Genomic DNA, 26363 nt, shown 5'->3' on the forward strand with positions numbered 1-26363 from the left:
CTAGTACAATTTCTGCTGTTTTATGATATATTATGATACATGAATTAGGGCACAGACACAGACTTTTGCATGACGCATAAGGAAATAAATCAATCAGAATTTTCCATTTTCATTCCCGGGAGGGAAATAGAGGATTTTGATTGGTTTATCGTTTAGAAGACTCGATCGTCTTTGACAATTTTCAACTTTTTACATGTTCGCTGACGTCATATTGCAACGAGGTCACACATTGGTACTGCGCGTATTATGATAATAATTTAGTTAAAAGTAGCTAAATCAATCAATATTTTTAGCTTTCGTAACAATCGCACATCAAAATTCAAGTTCCTTGTAATTTCCCTATTAAGTTATATTGGCTCACAACTCGTTACCTCGAGAACAGAAAACTCCATTGACAAATACCTTCTCTATTTTAGAAATTGATCAAGATTTAAAAATGGGAGCATAAATGTGGAACAACATTAAAAAAGTAGAGCCACGTTAATTTTATATTTTTTATTAAACTGATTTAATCATTTTACACTGCTGGATCGTCTCCTTTAGTAGTACGCGTATAGATGAGTTGTGCATGATGCTGCACGACCTGCTTGATCAAGCCTTTTTGTTGAAGCTCTATGAGCGCCCGTCTCGCCAGGGATCCCCTAATCTTCAACCTCTCACTAACGATCGAGGGAGTGATCAGTTTGTACTGTGGTACTTCCTTCAGCAACTTTTCATAGGTAGGCTTGTCAAAAAGCACCTGATTGTTCAACTTGTCACGTACTTTTCCTTTGGACCACTTCTGCAAGTATAAAAAAAAGAAAGACGTCAAAACTATTCTAAGATCATAATATGTTTTAAAAAAAACAAAAAATAAAGCGTCATTTAAATCTCATCAGACTCATTAAATCAGATTTTACTTTCATGGTTGATTAAGCTGCTAATTGTTTCATCACTTGAGATTAATGACTCAAAATTATTTATCGCAGTCACTGTACTGAGGAGAAACAAACCTTCTTCTTGGCTTTTCCACCAGATCCACCCTCCTTCTTCTTCTGGGTTTTCTGAGGTTGCTTCGATGAGCCCTTAGTATCCTTTTTTGGTGGCTGTAACGACAAATTACACATGAGATGTGGTCACAGCAAGATACAATTTGATTATGTTCAGTGAGTAATTTATCAGACTCATTAAATCAGTAATTTACTGTCACAGTTATCTAGAAAATTATTTGTCATCACAGTAGTAGTAGACATTTACTTCGAGCACCGAACATGTACGTAAAAAGGTAGGTTATGTATAACCTGGTTTACATTTAGTCATAATTGTAACTCCTCCTTCAAATATAATTATAAGATCATTATCCTCTCACCGGCAAACTATTGCATTTAATATCGTTTTTTTGAAAATTAAGATAAAACAATTAAATTTGATGAGCGGTGTGCACCACATGGATCTTTGTTTACAACTAGATTATAATCTTCGTTCCTTACACAAAATATATTTTATATGTCACAATTTATCGTTTGACAAAAGTCTTTTCCTTCTACAATGTACTTTTAGATCCGTTATAAAATTATACAAGGATATTTTTCAATATCGTAGATTGCACGTGAATACTCACCATGATGGCTGTCGAGTAAGAAAGGCGGAAATCAGCAAAATGCTAGGCTGAGTGATATCCGGTCGTTTTGCAGACGGTAGCGATCGTGGCTCTCTCTGTGAAGATAAAATATCTAGTACTACATTAATCGATATCACTATACATTTGGCTCACGCCCATAGGTCGCAGCGACGCTAGGGAATAACGCGTGACCAATCATCTCGTTTTTCCTGCAGTGAATCCGTATGTGCGCAAGATGATTCGTCCATATTGCTCCTCGAGCTTAGCAGGTATATTAGTATAGGTATTTTACGTGCATGGAAAATTGAACATCACTGCTCGAAAGTGGTTAGAATCTCTTTCTGTTTCGTGCTAACAACGAAGAGCGTGAGTACTTTGCAAGTTGATAAATATCTCGAAATGTTTTAGAATCTAGATGAAATTAAAGTAATTTTTCAATTTCTACATTGAGAAAGAATTTGTACACTTATCTGCTGATTATGATTACCTCCAAATGGCAACGTGCGAGATGCTAAATTTTCGACTGCACGCGCCGAGCAGCGTGCGTTTTTATATTTTATCATACTACGTGATATATGTAGGAATTCTTAGAATAACGGCAAGAAATTATGTTTAAAAGTTCGATAGTATTTTGAACTTGTAACATAATGCTGATTAGTGTTTGTTCTCGTCGGGCGAAAAGTTTCGGAAACATTTAGGTTAGGTCGTTGGACCAGTCAATTCGCAACTGCCATATGACTTGTGAGAGATAGATTATCAACTCATCTGAGATACAAACTTTCAGAGGAACAGATTCTCGAATGTTGTGTATGTAATCCCAATGAATAATAATAGATTTGTTGAAGAACTGAAATAAAATTTTGTAAATTTTTATCTTTATATTAAGGGGTAAAGCTAATGTAAAACTTTAATAGAAATTTGTCTCAAGTCCTTCATATGTCGGCAGATTTGTTTCTATGTGGTGCAGTCTCCTGCATTAATATATTATTACTATATTATTACTAATTATTAATTACTATATTAATATATGATATTTGAAATTATTACAGATTAACACATCGCTATGACGAACTCAAAGGGTTACCGACGTGGTACAAGATACCTGTTCTCCCGTAAATTTCGGAGACATGGAACTATTCCACTGTCTTCGTACATGAAGACGTACAAAGTTGGAGACATTGTTGACATTAAGGGAAATGGAGCTGTGCAGAAGGGTATGCCATACAAGGTTTATCACGGCAAGACTGGCCGCGTATTTAACGTGACGGCGCATGCGTTGGGAGTGATAGTAAATAAGAGAGTGCGAGGCCGCATCATCGCCAAGAGGATCAACGTACGCATCGAGCACGTGAGCCACTCGAAGTGCCGGGATGACTTCCTCAAGCGCGTGAAGGAAAACGAGAAGCTGAGGAAAGAAGCAAAAGAAAAGAACATTCGCGTTCAACTTAAGAGGCAGCCAGCCGAACCATCCAAAGCACATATTGTGTCGGGACGCGAAGCACCGATCCTGCTTGCACCTATTCCATATGAATTTATTGCTTAAATATTAAAGTCCCTAAACTGAGAAAAATCTTCTTTTTCGTTATTTTTCGTTCCTGCCTAAAATATATTATCATGCTGAAGGAAGATGTAGCCTTCAAAGATTGCGATTTTATTAGGATAATTAAATGAATACTTCGCTTCGTGAGCACGTGGTTTTTGTTCGCGTTTATACAAAATTATTAAGAAATTTTATTTAGAATATGATATAAGAAATTTATTTTCTCAGAAATTCCAGAGCGTGGAATTAATTTTTGTTTGTTAATGTCTGATTTTATATGGCGAAAGAATTATTTTAATCTTGTTGAATATTCGGAACGCCATTCTTAGAACTAATGAACTTAGACACAAGTGCGGCAATCATGTTGCTGAAAAGAACATTGAAACAAGCGCCACTCAAAGTTAGCGGGAAATGTCACTAGATTGATTTAATTCGTCTCCATGCCTATAGCGGCGCTGATTTCAATGCTGTTTTAATAAATATGGGAGATTGTCGAGTCTAGTAGTCTGGTCATTGACTGGTCATTGACATCCAGGAGTGGCCGCGAAGCATGGCGCTTCTCTGCTGTATATTCCGTGTGGCACCCGGTTTTTCACGTTTCTGACAGTCGGCATGAGTCAAACGGCAGATTAACGCATTCTATCAACCACGCATGAGACATCGTCGAACCTCCAACAGCTTGGATCGCTTGAATCGCATCACACGGCGAGAGGTGAGTCACGAGTGAGCTTAATTGCAGGTTAAGCCACCCAACATTCCCGTAGACGTGTCACCGCATCTGTTACGGTGCACGATCGTTGCATATGTACACAGCATGTGTATATTGTGTCGCTCCAGTTGTCGGATTGATGCACTGTGTCAACAGCTGGAACTGTTAATACATTAGGTCTCGTGACTCGTTTCACTAATGATTTTAGTAAATATGATGAGATTGAAAAATACTATATTTCTTAATTTTTTAAAAGTAGAAGATTCACAAGTTTCAACAATTTGATAATATAATCCTGCTTAAAAATTTATACAATTATTATTGTAATTTTTAAATAGAATTATATCGATATTATATTTTATGCATAATTGTTAAATATTTTAAAAAATATCGTATTCCTTATTATATAATGTTAATATATTTTTTTCTATTTTAGGATAGATTTTAGCCTGCAGAATCAGCATCAGTGGGACCTAACAAAATGCTGCCACTTTCACACAGTCCGCGTGACTCACGTTCCAACTTTCGCAGTAAAGTCAGGGAGAAGCTACTAGGCTGGAAGCGTCTCATCTTTTCCGATCAGAACACTCGGAACTTGTTCCTGTTTCTACTGCTCAATTTGTCCTTCGCCTTCGTCGAGTTGTTATATGGAATATGGACCAACAGCCTCGGCCTCATCTCCGACAGTTTTCACATGTTCTTCGACTGTACCGGTTTACTCTTTGGCTTAGCGGCGTCCGTCATCACGAGGTGGCGAGCAAACGAAAGATATTCATACGGATATGTTAGAGCCGAGGTACTGGGTGGTTTTGTGAACGGACTGCTCCTCCTGTTCATCGCTCTGTTCATTATGTCGGAGGCAGTGGAGAGATCTATCGAACCACCGGAGATCAAGCACGAGAGACTCTTTGTCGTTTCCGTGTTAGGACTTATAGTGAATTTAGTAGGAATATGCGCGTTTAAGCACGGACACGGCCATGGCCACGGTCATGGTCACAGCCATGGACATGGTACAGGTGGTCATGGTCACTCTCACTCCCATTCCCACGACAATCACGGCTACTCTCTCCTGAATCACAATTACGACCACCACGACATTGAGATGGAGGCATCATTCAGCGGCACGAACTCGCAAATCATGAAGGGCGTGTTCCTGCACATACTGGCGGACACCCTCGGCTCTGTGGGCGTGATCGTGTCGGCCGTGTTGATGCAAATGTTCGGTTGGATGATCGCCGATCCGATTTGCTCCATGCTCATAGCAGTATTGATAGTGTTAAGTGTAATCTCGTTGATAAAAGACTCGTGGGAAGTGCTGATGCAGAGACAACCCAGAGCCCTAGACCACGTTCTACCGCAGTGCTACAATAAGGTGACGCAAATGCCGGGCGTGTACAGCGTCCAGGAGCCGCACTTTTGGACGCTCTGCTCGGACGTGTACGTCGGATGCCTGAAACTCGAGGTGGCTAGAGAAGTCGATCCGAAAACGGTTGTGATGACGACGCAGAAGATTTTCCAGGCGGCCGGTGTGAGACAACTTACAGTCCAGCTGGATTACGCTCCCATGTGATCTATAAAATGTACAACCAATGTTGTTGAATGTTCTTACAAGTACGCCGGAAGTGTATTTATTTGCGGGTTCTGCCACAAGGAAATGAGGAGCACGGCGGTGCCGCATAGTGTCTTCGCTGCGACAAAAATCTGTGACTGTCCGGTCTCAAACAGCGATCAGCATCGCTTTGGACTACAAATCGTTTGAGAATTGTGCACGTCTCTGAATGGCTACGGACAAAGAGACTGCTAATACAGGATGATTAAAGAATTTCCTAAGAACTTCAAATTGAATCAAATTACTTGCTTAATCATTTTTAAAGTGCATGTGATAAGAAAAACTATATGTTTCTTATCTCGTTAAAAACACACAGTCGGTTTCCTTCTAAGCCAGTATTTATAAAATAAATATCGCGATATTTCTGTTCACTATTGTACGAAAATCTTGCTGGAACGAAGGCTTATCTTTGTTTGTATCAACTTATATATTCGCCTAAGTATTTCAGATTTAATTCATTTATGTCGTAATATACGGGTATAACATTGCTTCAACTTTTTATTATCATAATGATACTTTTGTATGAGATGCATTTATGAAATATTTTTAACAAAGCTTCCGAACAACAAACAAGGTAAACGAAAGGATATGCGGAATTTTTAATAATTTGTACTACATTGATTGACGTTATTGTTTATACGTAGCTCCTAAAATTATATTATTGTAAGTCTGAAACAATTTTTGTCAAGGTGTAGCCATGATTTGAGGACAGCTGTAGAAAGCTAGTCACATATCTGTGTGAAAAGCGAGGAAAGTACATAACATATAAAATACGAAAACATGAAAATATATGTTACATTATTATATGCAGATTAAAAGGAAATATTTTTTATTAATTATATTTTCCGTCCATGCTAAGTGTTATCTTTTTCGCCTCAGTAATATGTTGAATTAGCAAATGTAACTTAGCATGTGTGGAATATTTATTAAGTAACCATATCGGTTGTACATATGTACAATGTCTGTTGTACGAATTTATTATGATTTGTATATAATTTATATAATCATAATTGTTAGACCAATATTGTTTCTAGTAAAATAAATTTAATATCGTAAATGAATTATTAAAAAGCCTCTCAAGACATTTATGCCAGGATCCAAAGAGCCTGACATAAGTAAAAAAGTCAGAAATGTTTTCTAAAATGTTCTTTACTATATAAAATATTTTATTCTTAACCGTAATATAAAACGTGAATTTTTTGAGACTCTCGAGAAGGTCAGGAGCAGTTTTACAAAGCGGTATCATTAAAGCGTTGTTTCTTTCTAAAACTTATTTTTCACGGTCAGATTAGAGGCAACTCGACATAAATAGATGCAAGAATACATAATTGCATTACATTTTTATGAGATAAGAAGATCGGTAAGAGTAGCAAGATTTATACATTCCACGTGTATCGTGTTAATGTGCAATTATTATCAAAACGTTACTTCCAATTGTGATGCCGCAGGCCAAACTATTAATTATTACGTTACTGGTAGTAGAATAAAAATAATAAAATCCTAAGCAAATTATTTTTGTCACACTTCGTCAGTGATATGATGCATAAAAGTTTCTTAAATAATTTAAAATAAAATAGATAAATTTCCACAAATGTATAATAAATAAATTTGATTATTTAGTTCATATTTTGTCCCAAACTACCAATTATAATAAAAAGTATAAAACTATAAAAAATTGTCATATTTATATCTATAGCAAGAAAAACTAAAAACAGTGAGAGGGAACAGTGACGAAAGTGAGAATATTTGCTGTAAACGCACGAAAAATCCCTTATCTTTATTATGTTTTCTTAATGTCTTCATTCTATAGATTTATAAATATGCGCGAGAATGCGTATAATTATTATAAAAAAGAAAAATATGTAAATAATAAAGATATATGCTTCAATTGGGGCTTTTTCTTTTATAACAACTTATAACTTGCATACATGTTTGTTTGATCAATAATCATTATACATATTTTACAAAAGTTTGAAATATGGATTTATAATACATAAAAGTCATGCGTCCAATATATTTTTAATACCAGTCAATTATATTAATTACTTGATAGCTAAAATCTCTTTATACGTAAACATATTTTTTAAATTTAAATATCACAATGTACTTCCTTTATGTCATCAATAATTGTTTAATTAGTGTGTTTTATACTTTTATTTTAATAATAATGTTAGGAAATCATCTTAATTGATCATTTCAACACCATCGATTTTCGATTTTTTCTGTAAGTCTGTGTTTGTCAAATTAAATCGCCGATGCAATCATGGAGACAACGTTTTCAAACACATATTATATTTATTTAGAGAAGATATGTGTACACATATAAATACATAAATATTTATAATAAAATTACTCAAGTTGATTCCGCACGTGTGGCTCTTATCGAGCGCTTATCTCGCAAGTCGCTCGGATATATCGCTCAGCCACGTAACTGATGAGTGTATGTATATGTCTCTGTGGATGTATTCGGTGTACATATGTACGACATCAGCTTCAGTCTTGAGGAGTGTTGGTTTCCTCGTAAAGTGGCCTCACAAATGTTAGTTAACAGACCGCGCGGCGGTCCCTTTTTCTCACGCCACGCGATATAATCGAAAAGATTTATGTACATAGCAAACTATCAAAAATGAGAAAATTCGTCGTACACACGCTCGAACGGGAGCACTTACGTATCTAATCGGATAATAAAGGATTATGCGAGATAGTGCAATACGTTTTCGAAAAAGGGAGAACTTCTCTCTCATGGAAGAAGAAGAAAAAACAGAACTCAGATATTTCATGAGTGCTGTTCTTCGTAAATGCCGGCGAAAAGTCTTGAGATCACACACAAATGCAATGTCCTTTTTTTCGCTTAAGAAAAAGAAGACACAAATTAAAATTAAAATTAAAATTAAGGCATTTTTCGGAATTTTGTATAATAAAATCGTTTAATAAAAACAGTTACGATTAAATTTTGTTTCTAATAAAATTAGGATTTCTTAAAAATATTTTATCTTATCATCAGATTCTTATATATTAAAATTTTGATTTACAACAAAATTCTTATAACAGCTTATTTTGTTATTTGTGTGTGTGCGTTTATTGTAGCTAATGTTAGACTGTTGACCGGTGCTTTCTACAAGGTAAAACTCAAAAATCAACAAATACTCTCCCGCGTTTTGCTGATTGCTCTCTTTAAGTTTCATTGGTGGTTCCAGTTGAATGGCAGTTATTGTTGGTACAATTTATTACACGATCGATCGATCGTGATTACGTTGCATAACATCGTCCTCAACTCGTGTAAGGTGCGTTTTATTAAATTCGTCGCGCAATTGCAGGAACGATTTCCCAACATGCGTGACATTAATAAACGATACCAAAGCAGTTTCACAGTTCGCGTTTAACGCTAAACGCGATCAGGCGACTATCCACGATAACGCAATTTTATTTTTATTTGATTAAGCGAAATCTCGGAGTCGGGTGTAGCGTTAGATGCGAGACGCCAAAAATGCGAATCTTCAATTACGATTACGTGATTTGGCAGTCAATCTTAATTACAATAGTTAATTACTTTATACAACGATAGCCAGCGTCGATATTCGCCTATGTGTACTTATTGTAGAATTTTACGGGAATTATACTCGACTTTCTTTCCCTTTCACGCCACGGTAGGACGTAATACGCACGTATACGTATGTGCGTATGTATGTATTGTATATGCGTGTATCTCTACTGTTTAAAATGTACTCTATAAAATTTCTTCAAGTCTCCAACAAAGCGCCACTCGTTCCGTAAAGCCATCGCATCTCGGTCCGATCACAAATTACGGTCGGTCGTAACATTTAATAATATCGTGACGATCGTATGATCTATATCGCTAATAATATATTACTCTGAGTCGTATTTTACATCTCCATCTAACAACAACGAACGGTACTTATGTAATCGCAACAGCCTCTTTTTTTCCGCTTAAATATCCTTCTCGTTTTGCAGTAAGTATTCTCGTTTTTATTCGTTTTTCAAAAAAGGTTGGCGAGGAAAGGATTCCTCCGCACGGGACATTGTCTATCCCACCTAAACCTTCGTTCACTTAACTATATCACTTCTTCAAGATTCTAACGATAATAAGTTCTATTTAATAAAATTTACTAGGCACAATTATGATGGATTGTACAAAATGATTTAAATACTTTTGTTCTTATATATTAAAGCACATATTTAAGAAAATTAAGATAATGCAATTTTTTTAAACAAAAGTTTTTTCTCAAGATATTATAGAAAATATATACATATTATAAAAAAATACTATATTATATAATAATTTATAATTATAATAATATGTATAATTTTATAAATATATAATTATAATAATATTTTGGCAGACTTGTTAATATCTTTCTAATAATGATAATTTTCAAAAAGCAAAAGTGATATTTTAGGCAACGTTAATAAACTACTTTTTACTTCAGCAGTTTTGATAATTTATTATCGTTAGTTTTTCGAAGGCATTAAATGAGCGAAAGTTTGGTGTACTTTCCCTTGCCTCAATCATATTCTCGAGGACTATATATTTAATATAATCGCTATATAATCTATAGAGTTGTAGGTGAGCGCGCCGACGCGCAGGAAACGAAATCACAGTAAGACGAAAACCACAAAGTTTACCCGTCGCTCTGTCTCTCATCCTTTTTATCATCTTCATATGATACGCATTTCGCGAGACGAAATGATCGATACATTCTCCAATTCTCCCCTCTACAATCTACATTATGTCGCCCTCCCATCTTATCTAAAATCTTCCTCAATTCTCCGTACTTTGTTTTCTCGCGTCATCTTCAGCTTCATTTTTTTATCTTGCTTTGCTTTTTCTCTCTCTTCCTCTCTCTCCCTCCTAGCTTCTCCCTTCCAGCTTCGTAATCTCAATCACGAAGAGATTAATTCTGATCTGATCTACTTCCTCCGTAAGCTTCTGCCTCACGACGAACTATTCCAAGATAATTTCCTCCGGATCATTCACTCGCGATCTCTTCATTTCTTCTTGCCTCGGCCGCTCTTCTGCACCTTCGTGATCTTCAGCCGGCAGTTGGAACCGCCGGTATATACTACTTCCGTTCTGCCGCCCTCTTCGGCCGCGGTCACCAGGGCCTTGACCGATCTCACGTGCACGTCCTTCACGCTGATCTCTAGAGCAGTTCCGGGGTAACGATCGCGCACGCATTTTCCCACGCTGGTGGCTTGCGTCTCGGTGAGTTCGATGCCGTCCAGGCACAGCCAGGTGAGGTACTGCAGGTGCGTGAGGATTGTCTGTACAAATACGTGCTCCATTTGCACTCGCTTGGCGCTGTCGGTGACGATCAAGCCGTTCGCCCTGAGGAAGCTCAGGCCACACAGTTTGAGGTACTTGGCGATCTGCCGCATCGTTCGATCGCTGTCCTCGAGGGTCACCCGCCAGAAATTGATCCTGAGCGACTGCAGGGTACGAAAGTGCGCGGCTAGGCAGCAGAAGAACTGCTGCAGGATTTTGTCGTCGATGAAGAGCAGGGAACCGCTGTTACCGCCAATCGTTGACTTATCCAGCGACAAATCGAGCTCGCTCAGCGACGTGAAGCCCGCTAGGAATGGCAGCAGCAACGGCCCGCGCAGCGCTAGGCGATCGTTCACTGTCACCTGCAATCAGAAATAATACCCTCGGCAGGCCTTATCGGGTGCAGTTTGTTTCGCTCGCTTTTGGGCTGTGAAAACTAAAGAGGTGTACAGGTCGTCTCAAATTCAATTTGTAACCATCTCTCTTCTCTGCAGATTGCACAATATTAAATCGATCTTTCCTCACTTTTCAAGTATACGTAAGCAATTGATCATTTTGAGAATGAAGCTTTAAATGATATTTGATAGTGAAATCTCATATTTCACTAGATTTTAAGTGGCGTATAATTTAACAAGTTTGCAGTTGAAAACTTTAGCGTAACAATGTCCGAAGTTTTTTAAGAACTCACTCAAGAAGATCAATTTCAAAGTCGAACAAATTTCGCTTAATCTTCTAAAGCTCTCTTTCAGAAAAGTATATCCTATAACATCGGTTTCTCCAAACTGAGAATTAATTTACAAAGATATTTAATGTGGATAATTGAAAACGTAATATAGACGACATTTTATATTAGAAAAAAATTACCTAAATATTGATAAACGTAAGATATATGTCTGTAAAATTTGGTCGGGTAGTTTAGGATAATCCTATACAAAGTAGAAGAGAGATAGAATCAAGAGTCGCTGTAATGCAGAGACAACGAAGACGAATGTAGGTCCAGGCTGTCCTGTTATTTATTGTCGTCGCGCTGCGACCGACTGTAATTGCGCATGTAATAGAGAATATATGAGTTCTAGATAAGGAAGAAGAGTGCACGAAATTTCATAGATATTCCGGACACGAAATTGGTATTTCAGATTTGAAATGAGATAGTTAATATCGTACCCTTTTTATAAATAAGGAGAAAATAATCTTCGCACAAAAATGAAAAATAGCTAATCTGGAATACACCTTATACCTCTTGAATAAAAGTTAAATACAATAATTGAACTAGATTAGATTAAATTAGATTAATTATAACAATAGATTAAATTAACTGCGCGAATGTTTCATATTTCCCAGAAAATTTTTGGATCACAGATGTAAAGGTTTTTTTTGGTCAAAGATTCTCGAGTCAGAATTTCTTGACCGAAATCAGAGAGACGATATTAGAAGAGAGACTGCATCAAATGTTACGTGAGCCAACACGTTCAAAATTTTCTGACCAGGGTCAGAATTACAGAGGAACAATATTGGACAAGAAAAACGATATTCGATATTTCAGTGGGCTAGCCGATTTTCTTCGCAGCGTGTTTCATGAACCGTAGCGGAGATCCATTTTTCAAGCGAGACGAATCATCTTCATGAGAGGGATCACGAGGTAGTCTACTCCGGATAGACCGCGAGTGTGTCTACCTAATGGATTCTGCCAGATCTCGGGAACACGGTAGGTACATAGCCTTGTACATTCAGTTTCAGGAGTTTCGAGAGAAACGGACAGTTACATCTGCGTTTACTGAGAGCACGATACCGTGTGTGCGCGTTATCTTCTCGTAATAGCACGACTATCCGTATGTGTTGTACTTGAAAGCATGTATAACTGCATCAGTGAATGGTCAAGCTAGTCCTGCCTATTATAGGATTCCGTGTGTCATTATAGTACTATTACAACGTGAGATCAAGTTCATAATACGTAGGCGAATCAGGTCATCTCAAGACGTTCCTCGAAGATAATTATTTTATAATATCGCTTCATGTAATATTAGATATGTACTGTGATTCATAATCATTGCGCGCCTCATGATCGTTCAACATGTACTATAATCTATTTTTTCGGTTATTGTCGTGAACGATTAAAATGATTAAAATTGAGATTACGAATTAAAACGATTAATTAAAAAAATTTGTATTAAAATTTTCAAGGTATTTCGTTGATATCTTTCTTGTCATTTTTGTACATTTTCACTGTTATTTCAATCGGTGTATTATTTGACAAGAGCAGTCACTCACCTGGAATCCTGCTAATCGCAGGAAGACAATCGCGGGGCAGGCCGGAGGTGGTGCGGCTCTAAGAAGCTCGGCACCAGCGTCGTCACGACGTCCTAATCTCGACAGAGGACCCTCGTGCACCGCCAAATGCAAGCGCGCGTTGCACAGGCTCAGTTCACGTACGCTCGTATATCTCAACAACTCGGAGAACACTGCCAGACTGTCAGATTCCTGTCAGAAAAATTAAACATTTTTTTAGTGTGACAAATAAAAATAATTTTTATGATAATCATAAAGAGAATAGTGAACTTTGTTCGTAATCACTTTCGAATTAAACGCTACCTTTATTTTCTATGTGTCATGACTCAATTCTTAATAATTGTTTACTTCTTAGAAATAACAATTTTATAAGAAATAATACGTCGTATCAAATAAGAACAAGATTTTCCTTTGCTTCTTATAAAGATATTAGAAGCATTAAAAATGATATCTAATTAATACAGTATCAATAGTTCGCAGAATTGATTTCAATCCTAATTGGATGTCTTTAGTTATTTAAAAAACTTTTTTTTATATAAATATTCAATTTTCGCGAACATAAAAGTTTCTTTCTCTTATACTATTTTATATAGTTTGGATAAAAATTTATCTTCTTGCCACTTGTGCAAAATGTGAAGGTCTTAATGCATTCGGTTGTGCTTCGCAACCGACGCTCGCAGCGTGATTACAGACTGTGCGTTCAGTCGCGCTTCACACACCAATATCCGGCGATGTTATATTATGCTAAAAGCGCAAAGCGGGTAATGCTTCCGCCAAATCGCACGTAAACGATACGAGCCCATGAAAATCTTGCAGAGGAGCGCCGCGATCTCTTCGGGATCTCTAAGCACGCAGCATCCGCGCTCAGGTTTGCAAGCGTTCCGACTAATCCCATCCCGACACGGAGCACCGGTGCGCTACATCTCATCGTTGTACCCGAGCTGCCGTCTCTCGACCTAATCCTCCAAGAGAATGTCGTTAAGTCGAACAGAGAATGTCTTGGTGTGCGCGACGCGACGATCTCGTCGTCGACTACATGTCGACGATATTACGTTATTCCAGCAATAAGACGGCGAGAGCTGCAACGTAGATTATACAGCGCACTGTGTGTCGTCAGGCACGGTAACACAAAATTAACAAGGTGCGATTAATTCGCCAAAGTTGTTTCGCGCGAATTAATTGGCTGTATTCGACGGAGACGAATTTTCCTCGAATTTTTCGAGAGACAGATTTTCCGAGCTCGATCACGAAGCCGCGTCTCTTCGAGAGGTTTCCGTCTAAATGCATTAAAATACGTCGTCAAATTCGATTTTCTCCCGACATACCAAACACAAAAGATTAGGAAGCACGTGGAGTGTTGAGCTCGTTCGATCTTGTGCGATGAGAGCGAGGCAGTTCCATTATGCAGGGAATGTTGTCGCGAAGGGAACCAGCGAGCATATCTCACGGGAGCCAGCGAGCGAACGGAGCGAGGAGCTTGCTTTTGTACGGAAAACTGTATAAGCGGAAGCTGCTTGTTCGCTTAGTTTACGCGTTGTACATTAGAGAGGTGGGCGTTCATTAATAAGTTAGTCTTACTTTCGAACTTCATACGAGATTCATGCGAGTCTAGAGCTGCGTAAACTAGACTTGACAGGAAGAACCGCACGAGGAGATTCTGACGGCGGATGTTTTTCCAAGGCGGATACGTGCCACTGCTTTCTCATTATCTCGACAAGCAAGTTTGACGAGGATCTAATACGTACAAGAAGCGTTTGAGGAATTTCTTACAAATATCACAAAATGTTTTCTAATAACTGGAAAGCAATTTGCTTATCCGTGAGGCAAGAAAAAGGGGTGATTAAAGCGTATTTGTATGCGTGTATTCTACATAAAACAATAGCGACATCCCCTCTCCGATTCGATTCAAGTAGCACGGTCGTGCGTGACGATTATTCCGTATCTGCTGAGCAAACAGGGTCGAGGGTGGATTCCATTCTCGGGAGAGAACGTCCTCGACAGGAAAGAGAGAGAGAGAGAGTCCATTTATCTGGCTTGACCCAGCTGGGGTATCTCGATCGAGGATGAAAAAAAAAGGATTCGGAACTGGCAGGCGTCCCTCGTGGCAGGCGTGGATGATGTGTTTATGGCGTTTTGACAGTCATTACATTATGTGTATATCGCGCATTATGTCCAAGTACGCACTGGTGATGACATATTTATACAATATGAATTTCGTGACACTTCTGCATTCCAGAATATGCCAGATTCAGATAATTGAGCCTCAACGCCATTATCCTGAGAGTAAAAGATTGAGCACGCTCACACATGTGAGTTAAAATTAAATGAGAACATATTTTTACCTTGATTTTATCTTGAAAAGACTGAGAATATCTCAAAGAAATATAACGAAGCAAAGAGAACATACATTTCCATTTTTTCAATAAAACAATCTTTTAATTATTTGACAAAAAAATTATTTAAATCAAGGAGCATGCTTGCGTAATAATTAGAAATGCAGCATAACTGTAACGACATTGTGCAAGAACTTTAACATGTGCGATTGGTCTGAAATCTTTAACTTGGATAATCTCCAGGACAATTTCCGTGGAAACTTAGTTATCTCAAGCCAGAACACCTCGAATACATTTTTGTAACGTGTCCGCCTTCTTCTGGGCCGTGCGATATGCATGAAACTTTGAATTTTTACGAGTATATATACATGTCCCGCAGGATAATATTATTAAACTTTATATTATCCCCAGTTTCTTCTTTCGATCAATAAAGTCTCTAAGCTGTATAAGGTTCACACTCACAAATTCATTTCGACAGAGGCCGCTGTCTTTCGAGATTTACCTAGTGCATGGAAATTCGTTAGGTAACCTGAGGATTTATTGTTGTTAACCGTAGTATTTACGAGCAGCGATATTTATTGCTTCCTGACAAGCGCTCGTTGACGAGCGTCGCTTCCTGGGGACCACGTTCTCCAACTCGGTCGCGAAATTCTGGCCGGTTTCATCAGCGCAGAATTCGCGTGCGACTGAAAAGCGGCATGCATAAAATCGCGTCGTACTGAATTCATTGTCAGTGTTATTCTCATCGTCGTCATTGTCGTCGTTGTTGTTCAGATCAAAAGCGAGACACGAGACACGAGACGCCTACACACGTATGTCAAATTTGTTTTTTTTCATGCTACATATAGACAGCCAAAAATGAAACGTGTGAATTGTCGAGGACAGCTGCGCTGCCGAGAATTTGTCATTATTTCGCGGTCGCGCGAATCCGAATACGCGATTCATTAATGAGAAGCTTCGTTCCCAGAATAACATGCAGTAGACATAAATTTAGCATTCTATTCCGGGCAAAATTGCGGGCAGAATAATATTCCTAGAGAAGTGACTATCATTAGGAACATATGAAAATATAATCTAAACTGTAGTTTGTAAACACATTGCACATAAACTTGTACATCTTGCGCGTCCTTTCCATTCTCAACTCCTCTCTGAACTTTCAACAATTTCCAATTAATAAGTCACATTTCTCAATTGTTAATATTTAGCTCTTGGCTACCAACGCTGTAGCATTAATTTATCAAAAATATGAAACAAAAATCTAAAAATATGACTTTCTGTGAATGAATGATACATAGATATTTATCTTTTTATTCTTTATCACTATTAATAGTTCTATTGTATCAGTTTTATGGAGTTCCGAACATCGATATTAACGATGTGCGATATGTAACCGGAAAATATTTGCGTATATCATAATAATTAGTTTAAATACATAAAAATATAATTCATAATAAAGATAAATAATATATTTTACACTGCAATTGTACATTGCATAAATTTCAAATTATCATGAATCAGAAAAATTAGTGTTTCGTTCCAAGGATAAAACTATTAAACTATTAGAATAAGACGAGTAATGTATATTTACACATTAAATCGAGTAATAATTTCAAATTAAATATTTTCTATACCTTTTCGCTTGTAACAAGGTAATAGCGAACGGTAAAAACTGTTTGCGGCAGAAAATGCTTTCTGTGAAAAAGGCAAATTACAGCAACTAATGGCAACAAAAAAAAACAAATCGGGCACGAAATGAGTATGAAACCGCGGCACTTTTTGGAACGCCACGACATGGAAAGTCCTTCATCGCTTTTTCTCCTGGAAGCTTTTCCATTTCTCGGATGAAAACGCGAGTGAAAAAGCTTCATCGCACCCAGTATGGCGATGCGGATGAGCTAAATACGCCGGCGCGAAAAATCTCCCGGATAAACAGTGATATAACTATAGGTAAGCATTTTCTTGGGTTAATTTAAAAGTGATAGAAAATATCCCTCCTTCCCCTTCAAGCTTGAATATTAATAAATTATTAATAACAAATTTTTTAAAAACAATTTATTATTTAAAAAAACAAAAAGTTTACGTTATTAATAAAAATATATTATACTAAACAAGTTCGTTATTATAAAAAAGAAATTAACGAAGTCGTGACACAAGAATAATGCTCGAAATAGATATGACTTTAATCTTTACTCTGCTTCGTTTTATATATACATATACCGTACATGCACGTACCTTTGCACTAAAGGATGAAAAGCGCAAGTCTTTTTTACTAGCACAGAAAAATGCGGCCTTAAATTAACGAGTTTACGGTAGATTAACGATAAATCTGTTGAACCTCGCCATCTTATCTAGTTACGTTCTTGCACGAAAGCTATAAAAACGATCCTCAGCATCCGATCCTTTTTTCTGATAGCTTCCTCCTCGGCAGAAGGGCTGCAAAACGGGCGCGTATGTCGCCCGTTGCTCCATGCACCGTGCACGTTCTCGTATAATTCATCACAGACTTTTGAGGATTTGCGACGAGTGGAACACGCGATACCGATGTCCAGGGTCTCCCTTTCAATTTCACGCCCCCGCATCCGCGCTCCTTGTCCACCTGCCGTAAGCAGCGATCTTTTTTTTCTTTGGCGGAAAATAATTTTGCCGGCAGATCGTCAGATTTACGAGCGCACTCTAGCCGAGCGTGCTGACCGGAATAATGCCGAGAAAATTAGCTGAAATTACGGACATCGCTTTCACCATTCCTGGAAATCCTAATGAACCCCGTAACTGTTAACTGACAAGCTCGCGTGAGATCCTTCAAATAAGATTTTCGACTGTGCCGGTTTCGATTGCGAAATGATTCTAGATTCGGTCGATGTGAAATATTCAGAAGGGTGAACATATATATTTGGTCATTACAAATTTTTTGTGTGTCCTAATAAATTCTGTGTCCAAGAATATTAAGCAATACTCATCCGCTTCTAATGACTGCGGGTAAAGGTGAATAATATTGCATAAAAAATAATATCCGAAAACAGAAAAGAGAAAAAAAAGATGTACTTCTTAGTATTAAAAATTCAAATGATAAAAAAATGTCAAAGTATTCAGTTATTAAAATGGTATGAACTTTCCAGGAGCGAACGAGGAGACATAAATTCAGATATAACGTGGAACGCTACGATAACGCGCTTAATTTGAAGCGGATCGGCATGGGGATTACTACTCTACGCATTTCGCCAGCATTTGATCCGATCGCGAATAAAGTTCGCCGCTTTGATTGGAGCGAGCCGGAAAGTCGGATTTATCGTGAATCGGCTCAGAACGTAAATGAGCGATTTGGTTTGCACATCGCGTCCGTATACACCAGGAAACTGGACAACATCGTTAATAATTCTAAACGCAATTGCGGAAACAACGCATCGATTTGTCAAATCCTCGCTAAGTTGCTAAATTGTTAATTCTACAATTTCTGTAAAAGTTAGATATTGAAAATGTTAACATAGATATTCATATTCAAATTGACTACAGCTTTGTATGTCTAACAAATAAAGATTTTACGAAAGATTTAAAGAATATTATATATAAATATTTAACACTTTTGTGGAGGAAATATTCAATTAAACGTTACGTTTATAAATAAATTTAAATTGAAAAAGCATACATACCTACATTTTTATATCAAAGGTATTTAATGTATTTAATGTTTGCTTTATATTTTCAAAATTAGCTGTAAATGAAAGGAATCGATTTTATTTATATTTCAATGAGGGTAAGTTTCAGTCACGTTAACAACTCGCGCGCAAAATGAGGTAGGTTGTGTAAACCGAGAATTACATTCGGTAATTGCAACGCATTGCGCATATATACTTGTTGGCTTGTTGATTATCGGCGACACGTGTCGACTTCGAAATTTATGTTATTCGCGCGGCTGGTATTTTATGCGACACAATGGCTGGCGTGTCTTCGGGGTTGGGGGCGAATAATGCCGGAAAATTAGGACGGAAGGAAGCGGTGTTTAATAGTTCCCGACGCAAATTGATTCCCGCTAATTGCGGAGTGTGACACGACTGCCGTATAATTCTCCCTTCTCGCGAGTCATAAATTATTTTATAGTCTCACGGGATCACGCGGTTTTTTTTTCAGTGAATTACCATAACATTTTGATGCATTATTATTAAATACCTTGCCGTTGCACATGACAAGCTTGCTGTTGTCACTAATGAAGAATCTATATACTTTCCAATTTTGCAGTCAATTATTATTTAATCACTTTGAGCATACACATATCTCTTATTATCCTTTCGCTCAATTATTTAATATTTAATTATCCCCTATTCGCTTCTTGTAAAGTTCCTGTACAGACACGTTCATTGCGATGCGGGGGAAAAATAATTTCCAAACGTTTGTAGACATTTATCACTAGAAATTTTAATTTAGAATGTCATCAGAGAAGAAAGGAAGGGAAAGAGAAAAGAAGAAAGAGAAGAGAAAATAAAAGGTAATTTTAAGCGTATCATTATAATTCTTTTATTAATACGAAATTAGCTTTCTTTCAACAAAAACTCATTTGTGTTATAATTCTTTACGTAGTACCTATTAAGAACTAGTTGAAATTGGTCGGAGAATAAGATTTTGTTTCCCATTTACGTTCCCGGAGCTCGTTTCCTGAAAACACTTCAATTTTCCATCTTAAATTACTTCGCAGCCGGATGTCGCGCCATATTTCCTCTAAGAAAAGCCTGGGCCGCAAATTCATCGCGAAAGCCGTAAGCACAGCAAGAGGAACTGCCGTTGGCTGTGTGTTCCGCGCACTTCGTGTCTTGCGTCGCGCTAAAGTAATCAATTCCTTTGTTCGCGTTTTCTATAGAGCCGACGTCAGACGCAAACACCATGTGTCAACTATGTGTGTAACACGTATAAAAAGGCAAGGCGACCAGAAGCGAAAGCTCGAATTCGCAGGTGCAGCTGGCCCGTTAAATTTTATCAGGATATTCGCATTCAAGGGTCGCTGACCCCCCCGCATTGTCCACGCTGTCGCGATTTAATATACGGCGACGAAATATTAAATTTCGTCCCTTCGCGCCCGGCTAAACTTCACGCGTTATTTCACGAATACACGAAGGGCGTTCTCTCAGCATTTTTCTCTCAACTCTCTCTTTCTTTCCATCGCTCTCAATAAAAGGAATGGATGCGAAGGATTTTGTTTTCTATCGCTTACTAAATCTACAGCTTCTGATAAAATTAACAACATGTAGGTCAAGATAAATAAAGCTAAAGAAGCTACGCCAAGCTTAATATGTATAATTATAATGTAAAATAAAATATAACGAAAGATGCAATAAAGAGATGTAATTATAAAGATGTAAAATAAAGGATATAGATCAAATTACGTTAATTAAATATTTCAATTTTTAATATGCCCTATTATTTTTCTCGAGCAGACTTGAGCAGACTATTTTAACTCTCGTGGCAATATTTTACCTGAAACCTTACGGTTCATTTTATTTTTAATACGGCTCTTTTCGAATGGTAATGGGCAGTCAAGCTCGTTTATGCGCAAAATAGCGATGGAAGTGGTCAGTGGTACGAGGGTGGTTACCGACGGCCGCATTGTTTATAATCGCAATGCCTGCGCGTTATATTAAATCCATCCCTTTGTGCGGTATCAGCGAACGGTCGGAGAGATTTTCCGGTTGTGCAATTTAATGCGATATTCCACGAATTATGCGCTCGGGTCGTCGCGCACGTTTTATTCTCATCTTCCCCAGGGCTTATACGCATTAAGGGATGGTCCGCGTGGCAGTTAAGGGCGGATAGGCGCTTAAAACAGGGTGTAAGCGGTTGTAAGTATAGGGTGGACATACTGGCGCGGTTAGTGATTCGAGACAAAGACTTTTAATCCCAAGATAAACGTACGGTTTCCAGAGATAGCTATTCTTTATTAGCGTGATTCCAGTGGACGGTATCTTTCCCCTCGTACGGTCTCATACGATGAGTAAAGCTCGCCAGTAATGAGCATCGAGAGATCGTGAAATTGCCCAGACTGCCGTAATACCAAAATAATACCAAAATAATTGAAAAACTACAGACACACAATATAAATAAAAGAAGAGCTACTTTCCACAGACAAGTGCATACAAATTCCAGCGTAAACGGTTTAAATAAAGATGTGACGCTGAGAGTATGCGGCTGCGAGATTAAATTTCCGTCGTGCGATTCCTCAATGTCGGGGACAAAGTGAATAAGCGGTGAACGTCAGCTAATCTGGCATTCTCATGGTAATTTTCGGCGATACGTTGTCCGCGAGGTTCGATCAGGATCGTCCCGAAGGATATTCGCGATGCGGCGGATTCAACAGCCGAACGGGAGAAAAAGGGAAAGAGGCTGGGCTTGGAGAGGACCGCGTAATTTATTGCAAGCAATATTACCGGCGACACGTCGGACGGGCGGGACGGGAAAAGCTGTATTTCTCGTTCCAGAAATGTATTTTATAGCGGCCAAGGATGGGACTCGCAACTCTGCTTACTAGTCTCTTTGGACGGAGGCTCCAACGTTAGATTTAAATAAGATGGTACGAAATATTCTGAATGTGAATCACCGTTTTCTGTCTCTCGCGATCGTTGCTTTCTTTATACGACGTTTATACATGATTTATAATTAATCGATGAGCGATTTTTTCGATTGATTGGTTGATATCTGCGTAATGTTACTGGTCCGTAATAAAACAAATTTTAATTATTATTATTTAATTATTATTATGAAAAAATTGTCTTCTTCTTTTTTTCATATTTTATGCCTTGAAATTGTGCACAATGAGAGTAATAATATTTGCTGTTAATTATTAAAATGTTCATTTTTCTGTTAATAATAATTGCCGATCACTCGCTATGCTTATCGCAATGAAAATTTACTTTGAGAATGTTCTTTAAGTAAGATCTTCTAGTAAGATATTCATAATGCAATTCAGAATTAATGACATCAATGAATATCCGGTAAATCAGCATTAAATTTAAATAAGTCGGTCACGCGATTCTATCGAAGCGATTCCGGATAATGGAAAAATGTTAGTGCCTGTTTAATTCGACAATGTAATATTTACTGGCGGGCTTTACGACTTCGTTATTCCGCATTTTTACGAGGAAAATCACTTAGAGGTATTCCGCTAGCAGATTCAAATAGCCTCGCTTGATTTATATTTCATGTAGAACTATAAATAGCAGTTGGTAAATGCAGGATTATCCTTGTGCTTCAAAAGATATAATGTAATAACAAGTTGTTATCGTATTAAAAATTTCACAATTTTTATTTATGAACATTTTTCGCTATTAGTTAATATGCGAGAAAAATCGAGATATCCTTAATATCGCTTTTACAAATTGTTCGTTCTATCGCATTATATTACATAATAATTTATTCTTTGCTATTAAATGAAATTATCTGTTTTCTATAAGAGAAGTTTTAGTTTATTACATTGTATAAAATATTGTTTATGTATGTAAATTAATATATAATTTTTAGTTATATTTTAAGATATTTATGATAAATATTGATGTTAACGTCGACATATATTGATGTACTACAATTTCGCTCATTTGATAATTCTGTAATACTGATCTTTTTTTAGATGTCGAAAGACATTGATTTATTGCGCAGACATAATCCTGTCTGGTATAAATTAAATTGATGCATGTCCGAGAATAGCGAAGAAAATTGAGAAGCGATAATATTTATAACACGCCGCTCTCTGCAATTTAAAATGCGTAATCGACAGGAAGGATTTTTCACAATAAGACTCCATCTATTAATGCTGTATTTTTCTTCGACCATTTAGTCCTCGTTGCACTCTTCCAGTTATTTTCACTAAAAACAATTTTCTAAAGATTGTTTTTTAATTGCGATAAAATTATTGATATAATAATAGGCACTTCCTAAATTTTCGAATATGTATCTACAATGTCTTTTTATTTATATATAGTAGTTCTCAACGTAGAAATTTCAAAAGATTTCAGTCAAAAGATCTTATCAATATATTTCGTATATTTATTTTCAATTTTTCACATTTTCGATTTATTTGTAAATGTATTTCCTGTTTAATGCAATAGCGTTTAAAAGTGCGGGAAAATCGTATTCAGATATCGATCTGAAGTCGATTTACATCGTACCGCCTTTGCAATATCAAGTAAATAAGAAAATACGATATGTACACGTTTCACGCGCACAAGAACCTTTTTGGAAATGGATACGTTCTTGGTCGTGTTGATATTGCTGAATCCCATTTGCCGTTTCGACACTCCATTCATTGTCGCGTTTTACCGCCTTGTACGAATGTCACTCGTCGAATGTTTTCACATCCGTTTCCATTTCGACGTCTGCACTATCCCTTTTACCTCAACCCAAGTTCTACATTTTTGATCAATACAATGTTTTAATATGGCTTTCCGTGGTCCTTTGTTATCCATTTTCAACCTCTCTTATTTAATTATATGGTAATTAACGTACGTACAGCAACGTTAATGGTATATAAATATATTCGTAAATTTAATTTAAAAAATAAATTTTATATGAATTAGTGAAAATAATAATTGATAAAATGAAAAGATATAATTGCGTTACATTTATTGAACTAAATTAAAAGTTTATTTGCTTGCTACAAATTGGCTTGTAAATTAAAAGTTTGAAAACAAAAATAATATCAAAAGAGAGAATCTGCATTCTTGGCTAAATTTAAAAAAATTATTTTTACTTTTTCAAAGTTTTTGATGTATAAATACTTTTTAGTATTGTTGTTTATTGCAACAATTTTTCCATATTTGTTATTATATATACTCGCTCACCATAGATTTATATTTGCACAAAGTTTATGCTTACAAATACGGTAAACTATTGTGTGCCATATTTTCGATACGAATAATATATTTTTAAAATACTGAAAGCGTGAATGTTTTTTTCGATCATCGATCACAAATCCGATTTCGCATTCTAGCATCATTTCAAAGCAACAGTAAAAAGGAAGTAAACCGAGCTCCGCTAAAATTCTGATCGAAGAATGAAATCCTATTTGACGAGAGAAAAAGACTAACGTACTACACAAGTTAGGATGGTTAGGAACAGGAGGAAGAAATCGGGCAAGATAAGATGAACCCATTCTGGTCCGCTTACCAGTTTACGATAATCGCACCTCAGTTTTTCCCCTTTTCGTTTTTACACACCGCGTGATTTTCACGCGCGCGTAGGGTAAAACGCTCGCCAAAATGCACGCGCGACCTATCAATCGCAGGAACCTGCAAACGACTTGCAAAACGAGGTGCAAAATGCGATGAACGCTTCTTTTTCACTGCCAAACTTTGTAATAGTTTGTTTGCAGCTACAATATATTATTAAGTTTTTGAATATATTACATTTTTAAATATTAACAACTTTTAATATTAAATATTTTAAATATTTTTTTATTTATTGTTGACAATACATTTCTTTTCATTTACGGAGTATATATAGAGCAAAACTCATTGTTAAATATGCAGTTTATAAAAAAAGGCTTAAGATAATTTAATCAAATCATAAAAAGTTTGATATATTCGTCAATCTTATTGATAAACTGTTAATTTTATCTTATCTTTATTTTCTTGTTTCGTGATATAATATCGAGTTCGTTTACTTGATTTAAGTTATGGATTAAACGTAACGGTTAGTTATAGTAAAGCAGCAAGGGAGTGCAAAAAGCGCGACAAGTTCTTATTACAGTTTCTGCTATTATACATCTAACAAGGTCGAAAGAAAGAAATAAAGGTAAGATTCAGGTCATACAAGCAAAATAACAAAATAATGAAGTGCTGGGAACAATGCGAATAATGCATTATAACAGGAAATGAAATGGCGCGCTTGAATAACATTTAATCCTGGAAACAACGATTCGCGGGATAAAGATAAGCATAATTTGAAAGTGAAATATGACACTTATTAAAATCTAATACAAACGGTAACAAATAAGATGTATGAATATGTATCGCCGTGAAAATAAATTATGAATAATAAACTTTTGCTGTTTGAATATATCATTTTTAATTTTAGTCCGGAAATTATTAATAATTCGAAATATTGATAAAATGATTAAATAGAAAAATTTATTTCAAGTCGTCAAAAAATTACTTATCGAAGTAAAAGAAGGGAAAAAATGACTATGAACGTTGCATCTTTATTATGAAGAAGCATGAAATGAAGACTGACTGGCAATTTTGTAAAAATCATATATTAATAGAAAAGTAGTCATTTTTGCGACGACTTCATCGTTATCGACTCTGAAAAAGTATAAAAATCTCGGCCATCGACTGAATAATTGGTTATCAGAAAGCGATTTCCGAAGGATCTCACGGGAAAATTGCGTCTTTGCATTCCCATCCTCGGATTTGAATAATCTCTTCCCGGGGCAGGAAAGGTTCATGTCTCGCGACTCCCAAAGAAAACCCCAGAATAAATCCCATGTATGCGTGGGAATGTATTATCGATATATGCTGCGGTTATTTCTCGACTTAACATAGCTATTTCGAGATAATTCTAAAATCAATCATTAAAAGGCATCAAATTAGAATTAAAATGTCACACTGGAACTGGATTAAAGCTAAATTAAGGTCAAGCTATAAACATGAAATTTGACACCGTAATTTTGACAAGTCACTCAATTCTACAAGTCATTCATTTCGATTGTCAAGAATTTTGCGATACAAAAACGATGCAAGAGTCTCAATTTACACGTCGCGATGTTAAAACCGTCCTCCTGAGGATTCATCCCTGCGGGAGGATCACCGAACGGCGTCACCGTTAATAAACGAGCGAAGACAATGGGGGTCCGTGCCGCGTAAGAGCAAAATAAATTGGAGGCATCTTCAGTGCCGTCCCGCTTCCGCCCAGCGCGTCGAGTTCCCAGGCTGACTGTTCCGTAATTAGTGAGCGTCTAAACAATACTCGAGCCACCCCTCGCGCGCACACCATCGCTATCCTCTCTTCATGCTCCTCTTGGTGCGAG

At 36.9% G+C, this 26363-nt stretch overlaps 4 protein-coding genes across 6 annotated transcripts in view; 2 read left to right on the plus strand and 2 right to left on the minus strand.

Annotated features, from left to right (window-relative positions):
* Positions 1-480: 480 nt before the first annotated feature.
* On the minus strand, positions 481-1690 carry LOC105282407 (40S ribosomal protein S25). 2 transcript variants are annotated; one of them, XM_011344350.2, is made up of 3 exons: positions 1601-1690; positions 993-1085; positions 481-781 (listed from the first exon to the last, which is right to left on the minus strand). In XM_011344350.2, exons 1-3 carry the CDS (start codon positions 1601-1603, stop codon positions 518-520), a joined length of 360 nt encoding a protein of 119 aa, XP_011342652.1. In that variant the 5' UTR covers positions 1604-1690; the 3' UTR covers positions 481-517. The 2 variants fall into 2 exon arrangements, with proteins under 2 accessions (XP_011342652.1, XP_026827305.1); XM_026971504.1 differs by lacking the exon at positions 1601-1690 and having other exon boundaries at positions 993-1121.
* Positions 1691-1860: 170 nt separating this feature from the next.
* Positions 1861-3170, plus strand: LOC105282405 (60S ribosomal protein L21). The gene is made up of 2 exons (XM_011344349.1): positions 1861-1966; positions 2650-3170. Exon 2 carries the CDS (start codon positions 2664-2666, stop codon positions 3141-3143), a length of 480 nt encoding a protein of 159 aa, XP_011342651.1. The 5' UTR covers positions 1861-1966; positions 2650-2663; the 3' UTR covers positions 3144-3170.
* Positions 3171-3307: 137 nt separating this feature from the next.
* Positions 3308-7124, plus strand: LOC105282404 (zinc transporter 7). Its single transcript, XM_011344348.3, has 2 exons — positions 3308-3852; positions 4286-7124. The coding sequence occupies exon 2, from the start codon at positions 4331-4333 to the stop codon at positions 5417-5419; it is 1089 nt and encodes a 362-aa protein (XP_011342650.1). The 5' UTR covers positions 3308-3852; positions 4286-4330; the 3' UTR covers positions 5420-7124.
* A 3157-nt stretch (positions 7125-10281) lies between these two features.
* The window catches only part of LOC105282403, a 146773-nt gene continuing 130691 nt past the window's right edge, over positions 10282-26363 (minus strand). For both annotated transcript variants that reach the window (XM_011344347.3, XM_011344346.3), the window contains exons 12-13: positions 13011-13220; positions 10282-11104 (exon numbers count right to left, since the gene is read on the minus strand). In XM_011344347.3, coding sequence (XP_011342649.1) covers positions 10466-11104; positions 13011-13220 — 849 coding nt within the window. In that variant the 3' untranslated portion in view covers positions 10282-10465. The remainder of the gene's footprint in view (positions 11105-13010; positions 13221-26363) is intronic.

Source organism: Ooceraea biroi, chromosome 7 (genome assembly GCF_003672135.1).
Source record: "Ooceraea biroi isolate clonal line C1 chromosome 7, Obir_v5.4, whole genome shotgun sequence".
NCBI lineage: Eukaryota > Metazoa > Arthropoda > Insecta > Hymenoptera > Formicidae > Ooceraea > Ooceraea biroi.